Raw genomic sequence first — 25,542 nt, 5'->3', positions numbered from 1 at the left:
ATCTCGATGAATCAATAAATAATAAAACTAGCATATTACAAAACAATGTGAATTTAGGTACCTTCCGTCACTTCATAGGGGGGTGGAGGTGGTGGAAGAGAAGTGGCATCGTCATCTGGGTGAGCGGCAATGTCCACAGGTATGTAGTGAAAAAATGTTGCAGATGGTTCACAATCAAGGGACAATTCAAACTCGACTAGAATTCTGAATTGCCTGTTGAGCGTTTCTGAAAAGAAAGTGGGTCCGCACGAGTGGACAGCACAGTTATACCACTCTGGAGGAATTGTACAAGCGGGCATACCATGCATAGTCTTGTCCAATGGTACTCGAGTGGTTACTGACATGAACGGATTTTTGAATAACCCCCACATTCTGTCAGAATAATCTACTCCCTTTTCTTTGTCGTTGCTTGTGAAGTACTCTTGTAAAACGACATTAACGCTGTAACAAGTGAGGACAACATGTTTTCGGTGACGATACTGCGGATTGTTGAAGCATAAAAGGAGTCCTACCGAGGCGATCAAATATGAATCCACCACAATGACATGTCTTTCGTCGAGGATAGTGGTTCCAGACTTGAAGACACTGTCAATGAAGATCAGTTCAAGTAGTGGTGTATTTTCAAACACTCTTTTCTCCGTTCTCATTGCAAAGGGAAAGTTATAGTGAACTAGACACCTGTTTATCACTAAAAAAAGCCCACCATACATTTCATCTGGATCGACTGGGTACCTTGTTACAATGTCAGAGCCCTTGCATACTTTGCAAATAATGTAGTTCTCGTCATCCGTCACCTTGGGCTGAACTCGGACCCCCATGTATCCTAAAAGAATTAATTTATCGTCGAAAGCCTTGTCTTTCATTATGTCGGACGCTATTTGTCTCACTACTTTCCCGTTTGTTACCGCTACCGTTGTTCCGTCAATAGAGAAGGTATCAGTATGGAGTCCTCTGTGGCCAAAGTCAGGGGTCATGAGAAGTGTTCGATGATAAAGTTGTGTGAGACGAGGCTCGAACAATTTCTTGAACAGAACAAAGTCCCTGTCGGGCGGGTTCATTTGAAATCGAGTGAGCTCAATATGGTAGCGATCTTCATACCCCACGGCCACCTCCATAAACACAGGAAGCTCGAGACTTGTCTTCTTCGAAGAAAGCTTGATTGTGATCTTGATACCATAGGTTCTCCAATAATGACTGGCAAATTGAGAAGCTTCTAAGTCTGGAAGTACACAGTCTTGAAGTAGGAACTGTAATGAGGCCATTGCACCATCAACGCTTCCATTCCAATTGAGTTTTTGCTTGAGTTTTGTATTCAACAACGTTTTTTGACGGAGTACATACTTGGCGGTGGAAGTCGTTGTAGTCTTTGAGGCGCTAACCTCTAAGAGACACACCACAATCCCACTCAATTCCAAACCCATTGAAGTTGAGCACGTCGAAGGGCCGCAGTTGGCCGTCAATTCTAACTTGGTGAATTCCGAGACCTCCATTTTGGGCTTCACGATACGAGTGTTCTCTTGCTGAAAGTCCTTTGGTTTATTGAAGCTGACCTGAAGCCTCAACTTGTGCAGACCCTGTTTGGACTCAAGCACGCAATCTGACTGCTCTGCTGATTGATTATCTCCATAGAGAATATCTTTCATTGGATTATTGACAGGGGCACGTTTGGAGTATTGCTTCTGGACCTTGAGGAAGCATCCACCGAATCGCCTAACTGAGATTGCATTCCAATCAGCGTTTGTTTCGCTTTCTCTGTAGCTACCGTAGTGTTTGCTGCAGATAACATACAAAAGCAGATTCTCTTGGCTCAAAAACACTCGTTGAGATAGACTCTTCAGTACCCAAGTCCTTTGTTCAATCACGGGTTCTTCTTTACACCATTCCTTGAGTTCGCAAGACACGTACCCACGGCTATTTAAGTTGTTGATCGCAATAGAATGGGACACAAACTTTGCTCTCGCGGATTCTAGCTCATTCAATGAAGCTAGTGTTTTTTCGTCTACTGCGGCTATCACGTAAGTGGAATGCTTCTTCTGACCCATGGTGAATGAAGGTGTGGTCGAAGTAGTACTTATTGATAATTACAGGTTTTATACTTCATTCCTTGTTTGAGCGAAAAATAGGGGTAATTTGCCTCACCAAAGCAGAAGTTCGAAACTCTTTATTCAAGAAGAAGCAGGCTCCTTGCGCTTAACATGTTGGGAAAGAAGCATCCATGTGACGCTATGCATCCAACCATTGCTTCAAGTTACCAATTATGATTGACACGCAACGAGATTTGATCCATATCATTTCTTTTGGGCATTCCTAGGAAGTTGAATGTATGGACCAGAGAGTATTCAGGCACTGTCATCTGGCAAGGACCCTTTCTGTATCAAGGCCGCTATGGCGCGAAATTAAGCGTAGGTCGGAGGACGATCTGAAACTACTCAAAGTGGAGTTTGAGACACGTTCTACCAATGTGAGGCATTACTAAATTTCACTGCCTTTCCGAGATAAAGAAGCCCAAACCCACAAGGCTTGTTTCCGCAAATAATTTCTATTACATCGAGGAAGGACAGATTTATGTTCTCTTCGACTACTGCATTGAAGAAAGAGGTTGCAACAGCACATAATTTACAAGGTTACTGGCACGGAGTTGACTGTGTGCGAGGGTCACAAGAGAAGGGGCCTTCTTTTATATTTTCTTTTCTTTTTTCTGGATCACGATATAATCGTGGCATTGTGTGCAAATGACATTTTTGCGAAGACTTCGCTACCTCTGCAACTCAGCATCACCCAAAGGAGTCACTTCAGGACATTGAAGTGCTAAATTAAAACACAAAGTCGAAACGCGTTGAAGGATACCGATCCATCCCAAGCTTTCCGCTGGAGCTAATCCAAAGACGACGTGTAAGGATACCCACAGAACAGCTCCACCTATAGCAGCACTCCACTTGAGAATAGACGAATGCTTTTTGACGAGCGAGCTCGACTGTGGCCCTGGTTCTTCCAAGACAAATTGGCTTGCAGTCGCCATATTGGCTCCTTCTTCAACAAGCTTCACTGAATGACTCAAGGGTCTGAATCCCTTATAACACCCTGCAAGGCCGATGACAGCAGTAATTATTCCCATGATAGGCTTTGCTGCTAAAACAGCTACTTTAAAATTGGATCTTCTCCTCCTCGCCTCATTGTTTCCCTGTTCATTTTCTCCATGTTCATTTTCTCCCTGTTCATTATTTTCTGGGGTAGTTTGTGGGCGGGACGTCTGCAAATTTGCTTCGCTTGGAAGAACGTAAAGCATCCCCGTAGTGCTTTTCGAGCTCCTCTTAAGGAGCTCGGTAGTGTTGAGTTTCACCAATCTCGGCTCAGTAACGCCATTGGGATAGACTTCACGAAGGTCACGATCAGTGGGCCCTCCACGACCGATTATGGGTGGTGCCAGAAAACGCCTTGGGAACAAATTCTGAGGTCCAGTGGTGGAATTCTGTTTCACCTGGACCTCATTGTTAGTGCTCTGAGGTGTGTGTCCCGAAAGTATGTTTCCAATGGATGGTTCGTTTTCTTGGACCACAAAGTGTATCTATTGGTGTTCAGCAAAGCCATTCGTCCGCAAGTAATATTTCATGGACGCTTTGAGTATTCTGGTGGGTTGGGTGTGGTGGTTGTTGTGGGTGGAAGTGGTTGAGAAAATGGTTGCAAAAATGTGCGTCCTAGGTATGCTGCACCCCAGAGGCAAGCACCTAGTGAAGCAAAAAAGAGAAAAAAGACAAAAATCCACATTTCGAAAGAACTTGAAAGCTCGATGGATTTAGGCTTTGATGTAAGAACCACAGGAAAGTCCCACCCCTTTTTTTTTATGAAGTTTCATGTATTGCCCTCTACTCATCGTGCCTCTTTCCCAGGATACTTTACTTTACCTAGTCGATGAACATCCTTCAGAAGCGAATTCTCACAACATCCCCAAACATATTACCTTTTTGCCCTTATCTTAAGAGCATTTGCCCTTACTTCGCCACATCTTTCACGAAAGTGTAATAGTGGGGTCGTCCTACTGTGATGTACGCTGGGATACCCGTATTTCAGCCATAATACAAGGTCGACACCGCAAAAGTGTGAATTCCGATCCCAGCTAAAAGAATTCAACAGCTTTCCACAACAAGACTCTCTTTCCTATCTATACATGAAGTATCTTCTGGGTGTATACATGAAGTTTCTTCTGGGTGTCCTTTATCATCTCTCCTATCTACGTTCTCGGTGTGCACACCATGAAACTCCGAAAGCACCAAGTCCCCAAGCAGTTTCACCAAAAAGTGCCACAAAATCCCTTCTTTTTCCAGCTCATCGTATTCCTCTACCTAGACTTTATCGTCTCATGAATCCCCTTTGCCCTCAAATCATACCGTGCAACTCAGTTGAACATCAAACTTTGCTCCTTCGGCCACTCTTCATCTTCGCACTCATCTCTATCAACATCCACCTACTACTCTACCACCTTCACCTCCATTCGCTGCCATGAACGTAGCCTCTTCCGACGACGAACACTATCTCCTGCCTGTTGACGACGTGCACCAATATGACGATCTGGACGACGGAATGTTGGCTCTGAGCTTGGCTCTGACTCATTTTTCAACCACCGAAGACAGGTTTATCAAGGACCACGACTTGAAGATCAGGGCATTCGAAGCACTTCAGGACCAGAACGAAAAAGATGGTCATTCCAGACGCAGCTCAACCGCACGCTCCTCGAAACTGTTTGGCCGTCAGCGTAGACAGTCGGTGATTGACTTGCCTACGACTTTCCACCCTCACCCGCTGGTGGCGACTCAAGGGATCAACTTGCCCGGGAAGCAACCCAGAGACCACACAAATGCGTTGCCTGAGGAGTATCCTTCAAGTGAACTAGTGGACTTGTTTGAGAAGGTCAAGATGTGCTTGGACATGAGACACAAGTATATGGACTTGTCCTTGCAGAGAAATGAGTTGGACAACCCAAAGAACCACGATGACTGGGTCATCTACCCTCCTCCGCCAAAGCCAACGTACAAGCTGAAGAACAAGTTCAACCAGCTTCCGGGCCAGCACTTGGAAGAGGAGGAGATCGAGATGAGCAAGTTCCCTGTTCCTGACAAAGACATGACTGACAAGTATGAATTGAGACACAATGCTGAGGACGTCTACCAGATCATTGATAAAGAGACAGGTGAGCCGATCTCTCATGCTCCAACTTTGCGTGAGTATTACACAGACTTGAATAAGATCGCCAGAATCTCCTCTGATGGGCCTATCAAGTCCTTTGCCTTCAAGCGTCTTGAGTATTTGGAGACAAAGTGGAACATGTACTACTTGCTTAATGATTTTGAAGAGAACAAGCAATCTAAGGGCAACCCTCATAGAGACTTCTACAACGTTAGAAAGGTGGACACCCATATTCACCACAGTGCTTGCATGAACCAGAAGCATTTGTTGCGTTTCATCAAGTATAAGTTGAAGACTGTGCCGGAGGAGCAAGTCATTTTCAGAGACGGAAAGCTTTTGACATTGCAAGAGGTGTTTGATTCGTTGAAGCTTACTGCCTACGACTTATCGATTGACACTTTGGATATGCACGCCCACACAGACACTTTCCATCGTTTTGACAAGTTCAACTTGAAGTATAACCCAATTGGTGAATCTCGTTTGCGTGAGATCTTCTTGAAGACGGATAACTTCATCAACGGGAAGTACTTGGCCGAAATCACAAAACAGGTTTTCGAAGATCTTGAGAATTCCAAGTACCAAATGGTAGAATTAAGAATCTCCATTTATGGTCGCTCATATGATGAGTGGGACAAGTTAGCCAGATGGATTGTCGACAACAAGTTGTTTTCTCACAACGTCAGATGGTTGATCCAGGTGCCAAGACTTTACGACTTGTACAAGAAGAACGGCAATGTGAACAGCTTCAACCAAATCATGACCAACTTGTTTGAGCCACTTTTCAAAGTGTCACTCGACCCCAAGCTGAACCCTAACTTGCATATCTTCTTGCAAAGAGTGGTTGGTTTCGACTCTGTGGATGACGAGTCCAAGCCAGAGAGACCAATCAATGCCAAGTACTTCCCTCCAGCATCTGAGTGGGATGGTGACAAAAACCCTCCATATTCTTACTACTTGTACTACCTCTACGCTGATTTAGTTGCGTTGAACAGACTAAGAGCTGGATTGGGCTACAACACTTTCGTTCTTAGGCCACACTGCGGTGAGGCTGGTGACCCAGAGCATTTGATCTCTGCATTTTTGACCACCCACTCGATTTCCCACGGTATCAGATTGCGCAAGCTTCCTTTCGTCCAGTACTTGTTCTACTTGGACCAGATCGGATTGGCTGTTTCGCCATTGTCCAACAACGCCTTGTTTTTGACCTACGACAAGAATCCATTCTTCAGCTTTTTCAAGCGTGGTCTCAATGTGTCTTTGTCTACGGACGATCCGTTACAGTTTTCGTACACTAAAGAGCCATTGATCGAGGAGTATTCTGTGGCGGCACAAATATACAAGTTCAGTGGTGTGGACATGTGTGAGTTGGCCATGAATTCGGTGAAGCAGTCAGGATATGAGGCAGCCATCAAAAAGCACTGGCTCGGAAAAAACTACATGGCAGGGGGTGTTGCAGGCAACGATATTGAGAAGACTAACGTGCCCGACATTCGTGTCAGTTATCGTGAGGAGACTCTCCAAAGCGAATTGAATCTCGTCAAATACTATACATCTTTGGACAAGGATAAAATTTGATGAAGAAAGTTCCCCAAATGAATTATCCCAAAGGCGTATTGAGCACTGTGCCGTCTACGCGCATACGATATGCGCATGCGCTAACGGAACCCATCAAGGTCCAATGCGTGCACAAGGGTTTGATCCAATGAAGTATCATTGCTTAAGCTCTTTACATTCTTTCCTTAAACCTTCATGCCTACTACATCTTACGTTGATCTTTTAAGTCCCCAGGTCACTACTAGATCGCTTCCTGCCGTTCTCACCATCGCTGGGCTGGACTCCTCCGGAGGTGCTGGTATCGAGGCTGACATCAAGACCATCAACGCCCATGAGGTCTATGGGCTCACTTGCATAGCCGCATTGACTGCTCAGAATGCTAGTGGCGTCGAGGCTGTAGAAAAGACGCCAATTGAGCATTTGAGAAAGATCTTGAAGAAGAACTTCGACGACTTTATCGAGGGGTATGATGGGGATCATCCTTTGAAGGTGGTGAAGACAGGTATGCTCACCGAGGAAGCTGCTACAGTTCTCTCCGAGAATATCGATTATTTAAACAAAAAAGGCATTAAGATTGTCATGGATCCTGTCATGGTGAGCACTTCCGGTGTAACGCTCACGAATAACAAGGCGGTGCAGTTGTGCTTTGATAAGATCTTTCCATCGACGTTTTTGTGCACCCCAAACTTCGTGGAAGCGTTGCTGTTGTATGAAGCAAAGCAAGGCAAGGCTCCGGAGGTGAGTAAAATCGCCGATGTTGAAAAGCTCACTGTTGAGTTGCAAAAGATTCTCAAGTGCAACAACATTCTCTTGAAAGGTGGGCACATACCTTGGACTAGAACTGGGGAGCTTGCGGGCGAGAAAGAATCCAGTGATCTTGTAATCGCTGATGTGCTCTATGAAAAAGATGCTGACAAGATCACCATCTTCAGGTCGCCATACATCGTCCTGAGCAACACTCATGGTACTGGCTGCACCTTGGCAAGCTCGATTGCGTCGAACATTGCGAAGGGGCTCTCTCTTCAGGGGGCAATCCCGCTCTCGATCAACTATGTACATACTGGAATGCTTACTTTGGCGTCCAAGTTAGGACATGGTCATGGGCCAGTAGATCATACAAACGCAGGGAACATCAGTTTCCAAAGCGTGATTAAGGGCTCCTCAACCATCGGGAGAGACTTGAAGGAAAAACATGGTGACATTCTTGCCTTCTTTACAAACCACCCGTTGATCAAGGAAAACTGGAGGAGGTATGTGGAGCACCCATTTGTTGAGCTCGTAGCCACCAACAAGCTCCCCTTCGAAAAGTTTCTCTTCTATTTGAAACAGGATTTTTACTACTTGATCAACTATGCCCAGATCCACGGGCTCGCGGCCCTGGTGGCTCCGTCTTATAAGCAAATTCACGCTCAGGCAGAGGTGATTGACAGTATTATGAAGGAGCTCGAGAGACACAAGATTAAATTGCTCAAGAAATATAACGTCGATTTTGATAGGGCAGAATTGGACTCCGAGCTTCAACCAGCGAAGCCATGTCTTGCCTACTGCGACTACTTGTTGAGAATGGGTAAAACTCAGGACTTTCTTGGGATCAAGGTAGCTTTGGCGCCTTGTCTTCATGGTTATGCGGATGCTGGTATATTCGGCAAGGCTCTACGTAAAAAGCACGACGGTTCCCTTGGTGTCTTGTCGTCGGAAGATGAATCGAACACGTATGCATCCTGGCTCGACGACTACACTTCAGACTGGTACAATGAAGCTAATGAGCTAGGGAAGAAGGTGTTGGATGACATCGTTACAAGCATAGATCTCTCAGAACAGAGGCTCGAAGAGTTGGTGACCATCTTCAACGACGTCACAAAGTTGGAGATTGCCTTCTGGGATGAGATCACAGAATCTTTAAAGTAGAGGCTACAATAGACGAAGCAAAGGACCACCATCTACGCCAGTGTCATAAACAAATATCAAGTGAACTACGTAGAAGCTGTATCGAAGCGTCAAACCATCCAGTGTGTGTGACAAATGAAAGCGTAGCCCTCTACTTCCGAACAAGGTCCCCAATCTCATTCTTCCATGTCGGCTCCAACAATGCACTGCCACACAACAAAAATGATCTAAACGCTTACCAACTTTGAAACCTTAAACAACGTGGTTTGATCCTGAAGAGCACAAATCCCATTTTTCCTCGCCGCCTTCTTTGCCTTCCTGTTCTCACGATTCTTGGACGTCTTCGTCGTCTTTGCCAGAGCCTTCACCGGTGCGTTCTCGTGTCCCTTATTTTGAATTTTTCTGTCCAGCTTTGGAGTCCCCATCTCCTTCGCCTTGAAATTAGTGTGACGCGAGTTCGCCTTTGAACGTTTCGGCAGCTGCTCAGGTGATGTTTCGGCGGTACTGTGTTTGTCAACGTCCGAACTATCGCTCTGAGGTTCTGAGTCGTCAAAAAAGCTTTCTTTCTGGGCATTCTCCTTCGATTTCGGCTTCTTCTCTGGGTCTTTCTCGCTGCTTTCTAAGATCTTCTTTTTGTACATCGTCTCCTCGCCAGCTTCAACTTTTCCCTTCACCGACAACTCAGCATCCTTCACAATTACGACATCAGTCTTCTCCTTCTTGATCAAGTCGATCTCTCTCAACCATCTCTCTTCCTCTCCTTCAATCATCTTGATATCGTTCATGATCTCTTCCTGCTCGATCTCCCACACATACTCCTCCTGGATCTCCTTCTCAATCTCCCTCAGGATCTTCTTCTGAATCTCATTCTCGATCTCCTTTAAGATTTCCTCCTCGAGCATTATATCATCTAGTTCCTCCTCGAGCTGGTCCTCGTGATACCTCTCATGCTCTTCCTCATAATAAATCTCCGGGTGATGTCCACCATACCAGCATTTGATAGGTCGGTCCCATCTAAAAAAGATTTCATCTAGCTCGTTTAGCTTATTATAATACAAGCGTTGAGCGCAATCTAGTGCCACTGGGTCAAAATGTGCCCGTTGGAGAATCTCCTTGAAGAACTCGTAATGGCCAGGCGCCCAGTAGATCTTGATGACCCAATTGTCATGGTGGATGATATTTCCCATATTATCCCATCTGGCGCACAATACACCGGCGGCGAAGGTGAAACCTCCGCCCAACAAATCAGCACCTTGGTTGATGAATTCCAACATTAGTGTTTGATCAGTTACTGAATAGGTTGTCTCTGTTTGTGTTACTCTTTGCTGAAATCTGCTTCTGTAGTTTAATTAGAAGCCGATTTCGTTCGATAGTAAAAAAGATAAGGTATAGAAAAGGATTTGGGTATTTTATGAGGAATTCGCCTTTTATACCCTTTGGTACAAAGACAGGCCCCGCTCAATGCGGAAGTTGGTAGATTAGGATCGCAGGCAACACCAACGATAACCATCTCTTAGCAACAGCCAATTGGCTTGAAATAGAGATGATGAAGTCTAAAAGGAAGCCTGAATTGGCTACTATTACATGAATATGTGAACTACGAAATATGTGAAACCCAGCCAGTGGTGTCAAAATGGCTGCGAAATCTATTACTTTTTTGGATGTACGTCTTGCAGGGCACGGCTGAAGGTCACAATGTTAAGCTTAACATAAATGGTTAGGAACCAAGTTCTCATCTATTATAGAAAACCATAATGTCGTTGATTGAACTAAAGAATTCCATTTGTGGTTGTGGCAAAATGGGTGTTTTGCAGTCAATTGCTACATATGAGGCTCATATCCTAAAAATCTTGAGTGAGAGCACGGCTTTTAAACTTAGGGCAGGCTTTTTGTACCTCCATGATACATATCACTCCAACGAGGATATTTGAAACTCTATCCGATATCTATAAAGTCTGTACTTTTCCTATAGCTTCGTTAGTTACTCAACGTACGATTTTGACTAGATCGAAGATCCTCTGATTTTCCATGTAGAAGCTGGGTGCTGCCAGTGTAGAGACTGAAAGAAAGGTTTGGGATCTATTTTATCAAGGATCCCTTTGCACAAAACGTCCTGTTCAAAACAGACCAGCAACTAACCTCTTTTCCCATTGGTCGAGCTCAATCTACTGCAATTGGTACCCTGTGCAGTTGTTTGACGTGACACAGTAGTGTATGTTGTAACTATCAACTGAAACATGCTAAAAGAGAATTTGCCCATTGGCCATTGAGTTCTTAAGTCTGGTAGAAATGTGAATACGTTTGCGTCACTTGATGCGTTGGGCCTGGGTGGCACGGCTACAGTCTCGACAACGACTCCTTGTATCACTTGGTACCGGTTGTGGGTCAGGTCTTGTCTTTCTGAAATTGATTTTCTGTTGAAGAAGATGACCGTTTCTATTTCGTTTCAATGAGCTTTTTCGGAGTAGACAGCTTCTGTTTTCCAGTCGACAGACTTGACTACGCGCTATAGAATTTGACGAATCTGTTCTTGATATAATCAAAGTCAGATGTTGAAAGGTCGACCAGGGCTAATATCAGACTATTGGCACTTCAAATTCAATTTGTAGTACCCAGAAGGTACACCACGACCCACAACTAATTTGCAATCATCAACCACAAGGTGAGTTTTGGTGTCTAGGCGTAGCGTTCTTCCAATCCCCTTTTGGCTGAGATGATGTTGGAGGCAGCGATGTACCAAACCTTACTAATTATGATTTCTTCTCCGTTAGGGAGATTAGCGTTGATTTTACCATAACCTTGGGATATATAGCGAGATCTTCCAAAGACATAGAGCGTAATGGGGCTCTTAACGAAGTCAAGCAGAAGGCTTCATTTGTTTACAATGTGAAGCGGACTCCCAGTGTCTCAAATGAAGTCGTCGTCGGCCATATAAGAAGATGACCTGTTTTTATCGGTATTTGATTCCCCAGCTGGTGATCTACCTGGATTCCTGAGATTCTTCTTGATTTATGGCTTTTCAACTCGGCCTCTATATTTACGGAATCATTTTTTAGGAGGACAATAATTGATGCCTTTGCACATGTCATCAGCGTGGCCCGGCTTTGACACTTGGAACAATACCTATATGGGCGACCATTTGTGATCTTGTTTGAATGAACCCCAAATTGAGTAGAGTCTTCTACTAATTATTTATCAGGAAGGATCATCTCCATAGATTGTTTAGCCAAAATATAATTAAGCGTCACTCTACTTAACACAAGCCAGGATCTAGTCGAAGAAGTTGAGTATACAACACGATTTTTATCAGAGAGATTTATTTGGTTCGAGATTAGCTACGTGTACCAATTGCAACGACAGGCTAATTACACCCCTAATTCTTTAAACCCTCTTCATGATTCTGCTCAAACATCCTCTTAACCCCAGTGTCCTCCAAGAATCATAGCATCTTTAGGACCAATGACGAAGCAACCTGGATGATCATACCAACATAATCTCTAATAGCAAGACTAGTGATTATACACGCTTCAATTACTGAAACTATTCTTTCTACTTTCTATATCAACTGGTTTTTTGGAGGCATTGACTCCACATTCTCTCCGGCTTCATACTCGGTGAGCATAGCCGTTACCGGCTTTCCCTAACATGTCTCCAGAGTCAGCAAATCTCACCAATTGGACTCTAACAAAGTGTTTTCCTTACATGTCAGTGGCCCTTGAATTATGAATATATTTCTTTTTTTTTTTTTTTTGTCCTCCATCAATATGTGATCTCCACGAAGGTTTATCTTACAATTGCCCTTTGCCTTTTTCGCAGCCATTCTTTCTGCGGACACCACCATACTTTGCTTGCCCGAAACAGACTCCACAATTTACAATGTCAATAGCAGAGTTCCAAAAAAAAAAAATTAAAAAAAAAAGAAGTTTATGAAATTCAACTCCTCTACATCTAGCATAAGCCCTCAACCCCATAAAAACCAAATATTTGGGAATGCAAGCCCTTGACTACTGAGGTACAGTGGTGTACGGGTGGGTCCTCCCACTACTCGACCTCCAATATGATTACGTGCCGGTTTCCTCCAACCCACCTATTTTATCACCTCTTCCTTCCCAACCATGTACAACTCCTTCCAGGGCGGTTACCAAGGCCAATACCCTGGAGGTTACCAGCAGCAGCAGCAAACTGGGTACCAAAACCAGTACGGCTTTCAAAACCAGCAGCAGCAGCAGCCTCAACAGCCTCAGTACATGCAACAGCAGCTGACTGGGTTTTACCAAGGGAATCAGATTCAGCAGCCTCAGCAGCCAGGGCTCTTTCAAGGTCAACAAACTGGATTCCAGCCTCAGCAAACGGGGTTTCAGCCTCAGCAAACGGGATTCCAGCCGCAGCTTTCTCTGTTTGGCGGCTTGAATCCCCAGCAAACTGGCTTCCAGCAGCCTACTGGATTTCAGCCTCAGCAGACCGGGTTCAGTAGCGCTGGTGTTGGCCAGCAGCCATTGCAGGCACAGAAAACTGGCTTCACGGCGGCATTGGGCTCTGTGACTGAAAACAAGGAGTTGAAGATCCCTGCTATTCGTTTATCGTTTATCACTGCCGAAGAGCAGACAAAGTTCGAGCACCTCTTCAGGACTGCAGTGCTCAAGGGTGAAAACTCCATCTCCGGTGACGCAGCTAGAGACATTTTGTTGCGTTCTGGTTTGCAGCCTGTCACGTTGGCTGAAATCTGGACTCTTGCCGATACCAACAAGCTGGGTTCCCTTTTGTTTCCTGAATTTGCGTTGGCGTTGCACTTGTGCAACCAATCGTTGAAAGGAGAGCCTTTGCCTGGTGTTTTGCCTCAAAAATGGGCTAATGAGGTACAGAGCTTCGTGGATGCCATCAACTTTGCCGTTCCTGAAGATCCTAATAAGGTCTTAGCCAACACTCCATTTTCGTCGTTCGCAGCGCCCAAACCTTCTCAGAGTGATTGGCTTGATAGTCAGCCCGGTATCCTGAACTTCTCAGGCAACGGTGCTGCTCCTCCTCCAACATCTTTCGCAGCTCAGCCTACCGGTGGTTTCAACTCGTTGACTGCACAGCGCACAGGTGGTGGCTCACTTATCCCATTGCAACCTCAGCAAACTGCCAGTTTGATTCCTGCGCAGCCTCAGCAATTGCAGTCGCAAAGAACTGGGCCTCTTCAGCCTCAGGGTACTGGTTTCCAAGCCCAGCAGCCTCAATTGGCTGCTCAACGCACCGGTTCCGGTCCAACGGGCGGCTCTCAGCCTCAACAAACTGGTCTCCTTCAGCAACAAGGCACTGGCTTCAATGGATCGCAGGGTATCCAACAACAACGCACCGGAGGCTTCCAACCTCAGCAAACTGGAATTCAACCGCAACAAACAGGCAGCTTTCAACCTCAGCAGACTGGTGGCTTTCAACCTCAACAGACTGGCGGTTTTCAGCCTCAGCAGACTGGCGGGTTATTGCAATCTCAACCTACGGGTAAGCCTGGTCAATGGGGATTTGTTCACACTCCTACGGGAGGAATTCCTGGTTTGAATGCCATGGAACAACACTTCCTATCAAATACGCAACTGAGCGCAAATAATTTGCAAAATGCAATGGGAGGCTCTTTGAAGAGCAATGTCACTTGGGCCATCACCAAGCAAGAGAAACAAATTTACGATGGTATCTTTGCTGCCTGGGATCCTGAGAGAAAGGGCTTTATTCAGGGTGAGACTGCTATCGGTATTTTCAACAAGTCTGGTTTGAGCAGACCTGACTTGGAGTCTATCTGGAACTTATGTGACTCGAGCAACCGTGGTAAGCTCAACAAAGACGAGTTTGCTGTGGCCATGCATCTTGTTTACCGCCGTTTGAACGGGTTCGATATTCCCTTGAGACTACCACCGGAGTTGATTCCTCCTTCTGCAAAGTACTTGCAGGACTCGGTAGATACTCTCAAGAACTCTTTGAAAGGTGGTTCCAAGGGCAAGCAACAGCCTCCTAAGCAACAGACATCTGCATCAAGATTCAAAAACAATGATGATGACATGGGATACATTTCCAATTCACGTCATAGAAGCAGAAGGCCCCTTGAAGACCAGCCTAGCAGCGTCCAGTCCTCGAAGTCTCGTGATTTGAGCATAGCTGAGTTGAAAAAATTGATTCGTGAAAAGCAGATTCTTTTGGATGCTGTGAATGCTGAGGATCAGCACAATTCAATAGCAAACAGGCAATCAGAGGACTACAATTCAAAGATCATCGAGGGATTGAAGAACCAGATCAAAGAAACTCAACAAAAATTGAGCAATGTTGCGCTTGGTGGCTCTCAGGAAGAGAAGAAGCAACTTTTGGAGAAATTAGATCACTATACAAAAGACAAGGTCCCTACCTTGATTCAGAAAATTCACAAGGTCAATCAAGATCTTGCAAGAACCAAGACAGAAGTCGCCAAAGCTAAATTGAAGAAGGAGTATCCAGACTGGAATCCTGAAGCTGGTGACTCTGAAATTACCGGCACCGGCCCCAACGGTGAAGTTACGGAGAAGGATAGAATAAGACACAAGTCAAAGGTTCTCTTGAGACAACGCATGGCTGCATTGACGGGCAAATCCTTCTCTGAGGGAACTAATAAAGATGCTGATAACAAGCTCAAGCAAGTTTCGGAAAATGCCTCGAAAGAATGTGAGAATGAGACATCGATGATCAAGGATATCGAAGCTAGTATCAAGAACTTGGAAGATGGCGCAGCGATTCATCTTCAAGTTTCTGTCAAAGATGACGCTGGCGCAGAGAAATGGGAAAATGGTGTTGGTGTTTCACAAGCCGTGAAGCTATTCATTGATGAGTTGAAACAGTTTGAGGAGAAACTGCAACAACAGCAACCTAAAGCACAAGACAAGGATGAAACCTTCCAGCAATCCAAGTCAACAGGTGCGCAGGCTACACAGAGTGCTTCATCGGGCACTTCCTCGCCAGCATCTCACAGAACCTCTGAGGAGAGAGCTGCTTATATTAAAGAACAGGCTCAAAAGAGGATGAGTGAGAGATTGGCCAAATTGGGCATTTCTAGAAACAGAGGTCAGCAATATAATCAAAGTGTATCCTTGCCACCACAGACTACTTCTCCAAAACCCTCTTCCCCAAAGCCTCCTACACCAAATCAAGCAAATGACAAGAACGAATCGAAACCGGAACATGTTCCAAAGGCAGAGCCTCCAGCAAGCTCTCAACCCAAGTCTCTTACCGAAGAGGAGAAGAAGGCTACCGAATCCAGTGACGATGATGACGAGGAGTATGCAGCTTTGCTTGAGCAGAAGAAGGAGCTCGAGGCCAAAAAGTTGAGGAAAAAGCAAGAGAAGGAAGCCAGACTTGCAAAATTGAAGAAAGAGATGGCCGAAATGGAGAACTCGAGTGAAGAAGAAGAAGCGCCGGCTCCTGCTCAAGTTTACAAACCTACTAACAATAATGTGACAGCTAATGCAGCTCAGTCCGCACAAGGGCCCGCTTCCTCAAAGACACCTGAAGCAACGATCACAAGTCCTGGAGAGACAAAGAAAGAGGAGAGTGAGTCATCCGCAAATGGTCCACACAAGAGTAACCCCTTCGCAAGGTTTGGTGGTGATGGCTCCAGTCAAGGAAACGAGTCATCAAGTGGAACTCCAAAGTCGGCACAGAACACCAATCCATTTTTCAAACCTACTCAGAAGCAAACCCCAGCGGACCAAAAACGTATGGAAGCGCAACGAGCATCTCAAAGAGGAATGGGAAGCGATGACTGGAGTGATGACGAGGCTAATTCATCCGATGATGATGAACCAAATAGAGCAGGTGCTGCCAAGTTAGCCAGCTTACTCTTTGGTGGTATGCCTCAGCCAATAACTAGAAACCCCACTGGCAACACAAAGGCAGCTGAGCCTGCTCATGTAGCAGAGCCCTCAAAGCCTCAGGAACAAGTTTCACCTGCTGAAGCACCACAGGTTCCTCAACCTCCACCTCAGCAGGCTCCTCAGCCACCGCAACAAGAGGCTCCTCAACCACCACTGCAGCAGGCTCCTTCAGCTGCTCCAGATTCATCTCTTCCTCAAAGCAATGGTCCCGATACATCAATAGATGACAAGTCGTCTGAGTTCGACTCTGATTCTACCGACGAATTTGCTACGCCTTCTCCTCCGAGTGAAGCTGCTAATGGCGGTGCCAGAGATATCCCACCAATTCCGCAACTGGCTCCGCCTATCCCTCTGGAGGTTCCACCTGTTCCAGAAGTGCCAACACCACCATCTGTGGCTCCTCCAATCCCACAAGAAGCCCCACCTATTCCTACGCAAGCTCCTCCCGTTCCACAACAGGCTCCTCCTCCACCTTCTGGAGAAGCTCCTCCTCCTCCTCCTCCTCCTCCGCCTCCCCCGCCAGCTCAGGCTCCCCCTGTTCCTAGTGGAGGAGCGCCGCCACCGCCTCCCCCATCTTTCCTCTCTGCTCCATCTGACTCGGGGACATCAAAGGCTGCCCCTTCTCCAGGTGGACCTCCTAACATAGGTGCTCTCTTGGGTCAGATTCAGGGAGGAAAGTCACTCAAAAAGGTTGATGACAGTGAGAAGCACATTGCGGAGTCATCTACGGTTGGTAGAGTTTTATAATTATAGCATGCAAAGGTTTGTTCAAGTTAGATTATTTACAAAATGTATTTACAAATTAACAGGGAAGCGATTCTTAATCTCCTTCGTTTTCGGCAGGATGATTGGGAACGATGTGCAATTTGCTGTTCTGCATTTCGACCTTAACATCATCTCCTTCCTTCACCTGACCCTTGATCATGAGCATTGCTAGTGGGTTCAAAAGATCCTTCTGAAGCACTCTGTTCAAAGGTCTGGCACCGTAAACTGGATCGTAGCCCTTTGTTGCGAGATGTTCTTTGACTTCGTCAGTGAGGTGAAGATATATTCTCTTGTCACTCAATCTTTCGCCAATCTCTCTCAACCTGATATCAAGGATGTTCTTCAAAGAATCTTTCGAAAGCCTGTTAAACACCAACACTTCGTCCAAACGGTTCAAGAACTCAGGAGGGTAATGGTGACGCAACAATTCAAGAATATCTTGCTTAACGGAAGATCTGATAGATCCATCCTCCTTTGCATCCTTGTCAGCCAAGAGAATCTCTTGCCCAATGTTTGAAGTCATCACGATAATGGTGTTTCTGAAATCGATGTGTTTACCATGCGAATCTGTCAAAGAGCCTTCATCGAGCACTTGCAAAAGCAATTTTGAGACATCCTTGTGCGCTTTCTCAAACTCATCAAACAATACGACAGAGTATGGCTTTCTTCTCACGGCCTCTGTCAACTCACCGCTATCTTCATAGCCAACGTAACCTGGTGGTGAGCCGATCAACCGAGAGACTGTGTGCTTCTCTTGGAACTCAGACATATCAAATCTAATGACTGAACTCTTGTCGTTGAACAAAAACTCAGCGAGCTGCTTGGTCAACTCCGTCTTACCTGTACCAGTTGGACCCAAGAACATGAAAGATGCAATTGGTCTCTTGTCACTTGTGAGGCCGGCTCTTTGCAAGCGAACAGCGTCAGAAACAGCGTGAATAGCCTCATCTTGACCAACTACATGCTGCTTCAAGATAATCTCCATGTCGAGCAATTTGTCTTTCTCACCCTTCATCAAGTTACTGAGAGGAATGCCTGTCATCTTCGAAATAACAGCTGCAATGTCGTCGGATGTGACAGAGTCGTGCAAGATTGACAGCGACTTAACTACATCCTCAGACTCTGTAAGCTCTTGCACCTGCTGTTGCAATCTTGGAATCGTCGAGTATTGCAATTCAGAGGCCTTTGCGTAATTACCCTCTCTTTGGCTCTCCTCCAAGTCAAATCTGGCCTGTTCCAAGTCTGCCTTTGCCTGCTTTACTTCATCTATGGCTTTCTTCTCAGATTCCCATTTCTCAGTGAGTTCCTTGAGTTCGCTCTCCTTGACTTTAAGTTCTTCTTCGAGCTTAGTGGTTCTATCTTTCGATAACTGATCTTCCTCCTTCCTAAGTGACTCCAATTCAATTTGAATAGTCATGATCTGACGGTCTAAATGAGTGATAGCATCAGGTCTTGACTCATGCTGCAAACGCAAAGTGGAACATGCTTCATCCACTAAATCGATAGCCTTATCTGGAAGAAACCTATCGGTTATGTATCGGTTGGAGTACAAAGCAGCTGTGACAAGGGCACCATCGGTGATACGTACACCATGATGCACCTCATGACGTTCCTTGAGACCACGAAGTATGGAAATAGAGTCTTGAACAGTAGGTTCATTCACCATCACGGCCGAGAATCTCCTCGCTAAAGCAGCATCTTTTTCCACGTACTTTCTGTACTCTTCAATGGTTGTGGCACCACAGAGAGAGAGCTTACCTCTGGCCAATGCAGGCTTGAGCATGTTGGAAGCATCAATAGAGCCTTCGGCCTTACCTAAACCCATTAGAAGGTGGAGTTCGTCAACGAAAAGGATGACAGAGCCTTTCTTGTCTTCGACTTCTTTCAATATCTTTTTGAGCTTCTCTTCAAAGTCACCACGGAACTTTGCACCAGATATGATTCCTGCCAAGTCTAGCGTAATGATCTGTTTGTCTTTCATCAGCTCGGGAACCTCGCCCTTAAGAATTCTCTGGGCAAGGCCCTCCATGATAGCAGTCTTACCTGTACCTGCATTACCAATAAGAACTGGGTTGTTTTTTGTTCTTCTGGAGAGAACCTGAATGGTTCTTCTTATTTCCTCGTCACGTCCGATCACAGGGTCTAACTTACCCTCCTTAGCCAAGTCGGTGAGGTTAGTGCCGTACTTCTCCAAAGCAGGCACATTTGGATCGTCGTCTTTGTTCATTTGCATCTGCATTCTGTTTGCACCGGAAGAGCTGAAGCCTCTGGAAAAACTTATCAGAATCGATTGTGGAGACTTGAAGTCCCTTATCGTAGTAACCTGGCTCCTTATCGACTCCAGAGGCCCATTTTTTGCAACTGTAGCAAACGTCCTTGGGTATGCCACGGCTGCTGAGGGACGGACCCGCCGTAATGGAGCTTGTTTGAGAGCTCTTGACACACGAGCAGATTTTGAAAGCATTGACCCTTTTTTTAAGTCAGGAGGAAAGAGAAGCCAGTTACTTAAATAACGCCATCAGACGTACCGCTTGTGAGTGACTTGTGGTCACGTGCTGCAGAGGCTAGTGGGAAGTTCTCGAAGGAACTGCAACTTCTAGAAACTTCTCGATGGTCAGAGCAAAAGAAGCACGGTTGAGGAAGATTCTTGAAGTTTGGGGGATTTGAGGCTTGAGTAACGGTGATGGGTGAAGCCTATGATGAAATTTGGATTTTTTGCCTGTTCGTATATTTCTATGGGATGGTTGCAGATTTCTTATTTCGGTGCGTATAGTATTTTGCAGCCAGATGTTGCAAAGGATGGGCATATCCACAGATCAACACACTACATACAGAGAAGTATGAGCCAAAAGTTGTAGTTCTAGAGCGATCATTGCTATCTTTTGAGGACACATTAGATTATTTTGTTAGGCATCATGGCTTTTCATGTCAGTTGCTCCCACATATTCAAGGTTAAAGTTCTCGTGGTACAGTAAAACAACAAAAAGCAAATCAATGCTATTCCAGTACTATCCTGTTCAAACCAATTATAACTGTTATCTTTAATATGAAGGAAGATCATATGTGGTTTCGGGTGTTCCTGCTTTTGGTGTGTCCAACTACAGCCTGTTCAGGTCTCTCATATTCGAGTAGACTAAGACGACTAGTCATAATACATCAAAGATGAACGAATCTTTAACTAGCCATCAAAAAAATATTTATTCTCCTCTCTTGTCATCATGCAATGGCAGGATGGCTACTTCCAGGGGCAAACTTACTACTACCACTACAAGCGCTGAATCTGCCCAAAATGATTGTACGCATAGTCTCCTTAGCCTTCAACAATTGAATTGGCTAATTTGATTTAGTTTTCTGCAATGCTCATGGAATTCGAGTCATCACATGTGAAAATACTTCAGTATTATTTGACTAAGTATCGTCAAAAAGTGTATCATTTACAAGTATAATGTACAATTTTTTTTCCTAACGATGAGATCAACTAAAAATCCTTGGTTTTTTGAAAATATAATAGACAATTCATTTTGGTGCTGGTGCTAAACTATTGGGTTATGTCGTAAGCGCTACTCGTTGCCTTGAGAATCTTGTATCACAAAATCAAGTACTGTCAACAACCTCCGTTGATTTTTTTTTTTTAAAAAGAACTTTTATTATAAACTATATAGGTTTAAGGCATTGATATACCTTTTTAAGCAATATTCGGTGATCCACTCGTGGATCACTCGCTTGTCAAACTTCTACTGAAGAATGTACTTCTCAACTGGCTGAGGCTTGCTCATAGCTGCACTGGTAGCAAAAGGTCTGACGACCACATGAGACTTACCGGCATTGGGAAACCTCTTCTTTCTCTCCGCCTCCCTCTTCTTCTCCTTCCTGATTTTGGAAGCGGTTTGTGTTTGAGCGGAGTAGTCTTTGCTTCCTTGCTTCTTCTTTCCCGACCTCCGTTTTCTAGACTTCTGGGCAGGCTTCTCCTGTTGCCCAACTTCTTCTTGCACCTTCTTTAACTCGACTTCTTTATGTACTTGGTCATGGGCAGCCTCTTGCACTTTCTCTTCTGCGTCACCTACGTCTTGCACTTTCTCTTCTGGCTCTGAGACATCTTTTCCATCAGAAAGCAAGCTAGACCCTTCATTCAATATGTCATCAAAGTCATCAATCTCCTCGTGGACCTCGTTGATGATGAAAGTCGATTCGAGACTTCTTACACGAGTCATGAACCCTTGCTGACAGCCTTGACTCAAAAGTTTGTGAACGAGGCGAAGGTTCTCGTGGTAGTTGTAAAAGTCTAAAAGGGAAATGATCTCTTTGTAATAGCGATCAAGCTTTCTCAAAGGGTGGCAGTAGGAGAAAGCCGACACTTGTAGATGATTTCCGGGCAACACAGCTTTCTCACTTTCCTCAGAGAACACAGAGGGAGAGCTTTTGATCTGTTGGCATCTGAGCAACTCGTCTTCATGATTTTTTCTCTCAAGTGCCAATTTTCTCTTCTTTGCACACAGAGTTAGCTTAAATGGCTGCTTCAAATACTCCTCATGGCGTTCCTTCTTGAGCTGCCTTTTAAGATCTCTCTTCTGTTTGCGCTTCTCTCTCTTTCTTGCATTCTTGCTGAGCTGCTGGTGCTGATTAGTAGATTCTTCAACGATTGGTGACACATCGAGTTTCACCGTCTCATCTACTATTTCCAAAAAGGAATCTTCAGCAGAAGATTCAATGAGCTCAGATTGAGGACTCTGAGCTTGTGGAAGGGGAACATCCGAGTCCAGATCGCTGTCAGAACTACTGAAGTTCTCCCTATCACTTGCTGGTGGAGTTTCCAAAACCTGACTCTTTATTTGGTTGGACGAATTTGTCTCGTCCCTGATTTTTTCGAGAAAGTATTTCTCAACTAAATCTTTTTTGCTGGGATCCAAAAGGAAATCCCCAAAAAGCAGCATAAAATGCTGAAGTTCTTCCTTCGACCAGAAAGACTCGGCGACAGCGGCTTGTCCTTTAAGGCCTGGCAAGGTTGAAAGAGTTGGTGTAACTAGGTAAGTAAACATTGGGATCATTGTTGTGATGTTTCTTGGTATCAGTGTATGCCGTGAAAGTTCTCTCGTAGCTAACTTGATAAGAATAAAGGAAAAAGAGTTGTAAAGAGTTATAAAAAAGTGGGAAAAATGACCCCCTTTTATATTGTTTTCTGAAGTCTGGGCCTGATGAACCCGCCTATTAATTGATTGTGATTGAGGGAAACTGCAAGATCTATGCATCACTGGACTTACTAAACTGATAGATTAATTGGAATGAGTGACTAGATGCCTTGCAAGATTCGCTTGATGAGGGTAAGTGTAAGATTTTTGACTTTTAAAAGTTACTAAATTGATACAATATTCAAAACGAATGACTATAAGCCTTTCAAGCTTCCCTCAACTAGCACTATTTTGAGGCAACTGTAAGATATTAAGTTTATTGCAATTACTATACTCATATCAAATTCTAATGAGTGACTGAATGCTAACAAAATTCAAATGGAGAGGTAAGTGTAAGATCTCTGAATAATTGCACTTACTGTGCTGGTACACAAATCGAAATGATTGACTAGGGGCCTCGCAATTTGGGTAACTATTACTAATTCAGGGCAACAACAAGATTTATACCTACTTAACTCATAAAAAATATGAAAACAATGACTAAATGCCTTTCATGTTTCGACTTAAAAGGGCAGTTGTACTTAATTCGAATAGCTGCACTTACCAGACTAATAAATATATCAAGAACAGTGATCAATTTCTCCGCAAGAGGTAAATGGTAAAGAGAATTGCGACTAACACATCAGACTCAAAATCGTTTTAATCCACAAATGTTGCCTTTAGGAACTGATCTAAGAAAAGTAAGAAGAGCACAACCTTGTACGTAATAGGTGGACGGAAGATTGGTTTTGTGAAACGGAGTTCACTACACCAAGGTTTTTGATAACATTTTGGAGGCTACTGAGGTTTTAGCAGTAATATATTGGCTGTTGCTACTGTGTGGCTTTTAAATATGAACTTTCATAGAGTTCAGATTGTAATTCTTGTGGTAGATACACAAGTGCATTGTATGGATATGTTATGTGAGAAACTCTATAGATGGCAAGAAAATTTCTCATAAAGCAAAAGAACACAAGAAAAGCACCATTTCAAGGAAAGTAAAGAATACTGTTAGAGTCACCACGATCAAAAGTAAGTCGAATGGGGTAGAGAACTTGAGCCAGATTGCCGTGAAGAGCAAAACTAGAAAGTAACCATAAGTTCCAAAAAAGGTTGGTATATTGAGGATACCAAGTTTGCACAAATCTATGTCATTATGTGGTTGCTGATGATCGAAAACCTCATTGGCTGTCAGTTATGGTTTTCAAAAGCCACCGACAGAGAAGCTGGGTCAATTCAGAATTCTCATAACGATGGAGAAGAAGAATCTTTGTAGAAATAAACGCAAGTTGCTGAATTTGTAAGGATATACAGAGCAAGTAAAGTACAAAAAGTTGATAGCATAGGAATCTATCTGAAACCTGTGGGCTACAAGTATCCGGTACAGCCGTTGCATTTTTGTCACGTTTGTTTCATTGCAGTCCTTTACTTAATAATAAGAAAAGAGCACCATTCTTTTAATGCTAACTTCTATCTCTCTGAGTTCCTTTGCTGTCATACACTGAAAAATGTGCTTGTAAACATTTATGGAATGAACATGATGGTCTCAAGACCACTATACCCATGCTTGTGTGTCATGGAGGGAAGAACTTTGATGAAACGTAGCCAGCCCACTCCTTTTAGACGGATGCCCAAGTATTGAGTGTCTTCCCTTCAGATGTATGATTGGGGATAGGGGAAATGTCTTCTTCTTCGCGTGAGGAACCGTTGTAGAATACAATCAAATTGGAGTTCTGATCAAGCGGTTGTTGACTTGTTCGAAATCTTTAGTACAACAAGCAGTTTTCTGGTAGTTCAGAAGACTCAGCAAGTATATATTGAAAGCCTTGCCCAGTGGATAGGTTCTGTGGTGAGTCGGCTTTCGACTGATCCATGGAAATAGATGATTCTTCGTCCAGCGAAGGATCTTAAAAGAGGGAATGACCTGAAAATCTGCTTCAAATTGGACTGGGGTGCTCTCTGTGGACTGTGAATTGAATTCCTTCAATCCGTTGACGGAGGAATCTTGGTTTGCCAGTGTCTCCTGGTCGGCAATTGGAGCATGGGCGGGAGGCATGGATTCGCTCGAGAGGGATCAATCCTCTAAGACAGCAAAGCCTTGCCTTGCGGATGTAGGCACATTTTGCGGACAAGGTTTGGCAAGTGGAGTTTGCTTGCTTCTTCCCACCTGTTGAAAACCTTCCGCGTCCACGATGGGAGCCTTTTTCTTTCGTTGAGTGTATTGATTTCCTTTGTTTGATTTAGATTTCACCGGGAACTTATTGGCATTCTGGTTCTGGGGACAGGTGGATACTAAATGATCACCTGAAACACGACACTTACTTTCGTGTGGACAACTCGCAGCTTTCTGTTTACCTTTGGACGGCCTAGGTTGACAATTGTGGCCCACCTCTCTGCACTTGCGACAATATGGTTTGTCGCAGTGATCAATGAAGACCTCCATCTGACATTCTGTGGGGTACTCTTCATTTTTCGGGAGTTTGGCTATGGCTTCTCTCACTTGCTGCTCTTTGGCAAGTATTTTCTCAAGCGCTTTGCCCACTGTAAGGGCTCTATCGATTTCTGCATCAGGGTCCAGTGGCAAAGCCATCAATTGGTGATAGTACGACGCTAAGGGGTCCTTTGAAGGATCCTCTGAGAGCTGTCTGGCTACTTTGTTTGGCAAACGAGGAGGCAACCTGTTCAGCCCGACATCGATTAAAGCGATAGCGTATTTCTTATCTTCTTGCTTGCTGTCATATTCCTTCCAAGATCTAAGGGTGTCACAGTGCAACAAGAACCATTGCTCAAAGCGTTTATCTGGTATTTTTGTGTTGGATTTATAAGTCACCTTGGCTTGGACGAATGTTCCTTGGGAAGTTGGCATTCTGGTAAGGCTAAGAAAACCGCTAGTACTCCTGAGTGCCTTTTATCCTATTTCCTTTCTTTTTTTTTGTTTTTGATGTATACCTTGATTGACAGTCGCTAAGGTCAAGATGTATAAACACGTCGTTGTGCTGATCTCGGAAAATTCCCGTTGTGTGCATACCGCGTTTTCGCAACCATTTGTATGTCCTGTTCATCCTGCATACAAGAACTGAATATATTATTCACAGATATTGTGCACTCATTTCAGT

At 44.5% G+C, this 25,542-nt stretch overlaps 8 protein-coding genes across 8 annotated transcripts; 3 read left to right on the top strand and 5 right to left on the bottom strand. All coding sequences in view use genetic code 12, as the record gives it.

Annotated features, from left to right (window-relative positions):
- Positions 1–53: 53 nt before the first annotated feature.
- On the bottom strand, positions 54–2,042 carry CJI96_0005313 (uncharacterized protein; the record flags this gene model as incomplete). Its single annotated transcript, XM_029036312.2, has 1 exon — positions 54–2,042. One exon carries the CDS (start codon positions 2,040–2,042, stop codon positions 54–56), a length of 1,989 nt encoding a protein of 662 aa, XP_028889203.2.
- Positions 2,043–4,497: 2,455 nt separating this feature from the next.
- On the top strand, positions 4,498–6,756 carry CJI96_0005312 (AMP deaminase; the record flags this gene model as incomplete). Its single annotated transcript, XM_029036310.1, has 1 exon — positions 4,498–6,756. One exon carries the CDS (start codon positions 4,498–4,500, stop codon positions 6,754–6,756), a length of 2,259 nt encoding a protein of 752 aa, XP_028889201.1.
- Positions 6,757–6,930: 174 nt separating this feature from the next.
- THI20 (trifunctional hydroxymethylpyrimidine kinase/phosphomethylpyrimidine kinase/thiaminase) lies at positions 6,931–8,643 on the top strand (the record flags this gene model as incomplete). Its single annotated transcript, XM_029036309.2, has 1 exon — positions 6,931–8,643. The coding sequence occupies one exon, from the start codon at positions 6,931–6,933 to the stop codon at positions 8,641–8,643; it is 1,713 nt and encodes a 570-aa protein (XP_028889200.2).
- Positions 8,644–8,849: 206 nt separating this feature from the next.
- Positions 8,850–9,896, bottom strand: CJI96_0005310 (uncharacterized protein; the record flags this gene model as incomplete). The annotated part of the gene is made up of 1 exon (XM_029036308.2): positions 8,850–9,896. The coding sequence occupies one exon, from the start codon at positions 9,894–9,896 to the stop codon at positions 8,850–8,852; it is 1,047 nt and encodes a 348-aa protein (XP_028889199.2).
- A 2,841-nt stretch (positions 9,897–12,737) lies between these two features.
- PAN1 (Pan1p) lies at positions 12,738–17,243 on the top strand (the record flags this gene model as incomplete). The annotated part of the gene is made up of 1 exon (XM_029036307.2): positions 12,738–17,243. One exon carries the CDS (start codon positions 12,738–12,740, stop codon positions 17,241–17,243), a length of 4,506 nt encoding a protein of 1,501 aa, XP_028889198.2.
- Positions 17,244–17,316: 73 nt separating this feature from the next.
- Positions 17,317–19,488, bottom strand: HSP78 (chaperone ATPase HSP78; the record flags this gene model as incomplete). Its single annotated transcript, XM_029036306.2, has 1 exon — positions 17,317–19,488. One exon carries the CDS (start codon positions 19,486–19,488, stop codon positions 17,317–17,319), a length of 2,172 nt encoding a protein of 723 aa, XP_028889197.2.
- A 1,507-nt stretch (positions 19,489–20,995) lies between these two features.
- CJI96_0005307 (uncharacterized protein) lies at positions 20,996–22,306 on the bottom strand (the record flags this gene model as incomplete). The annotated part of the gene is made up of 1 exon (XM_029036305.2): positions 20,996–22,306. One exon carries the CDS (start codon positions 22,304–22,306, stop codon positions 20,996–20,998), a length of 1,311 nt encoding a protein of 436 aa, XP_028889196.2.
- Positions 22,307–24,500: 2,194 nt separating this feature from the next.
- Positions 24,501–25,292, bottom strand: CJI96_0005306 (uncharacterized protein; the record flags this gene model as incomplete). The annotated part of the gene is made up of 1 exon (XM_029036304.2): positions 24,501–25,292. The coding sequence occupies one exon, from the start codon at positions 25,290–25,292 to the stop codon at positions 24,501–24,503; it is 792 nt and encodes a 263-aa protein (XP_028889195.1).
- Positions 25,293–25,542: the final 250 nt, after the last annotated feature.

Source organism: Candidozyma auris, chromosome 7, assembly GCF_003013715.1.
Source record: "Candidozyma auris chromosome 7, complete sequence".
Taxonomy (NCBI): domain Eukaryota; kingdom Fungi; phylum Ascomycota; class Pichiomycetes; order Serinales; family Metschnikowiaceae; genus Candidozyma; species Candidozyma auris.
This window is presented reverse-complemented; position numbering and strand designations above follow the sequence as displayed.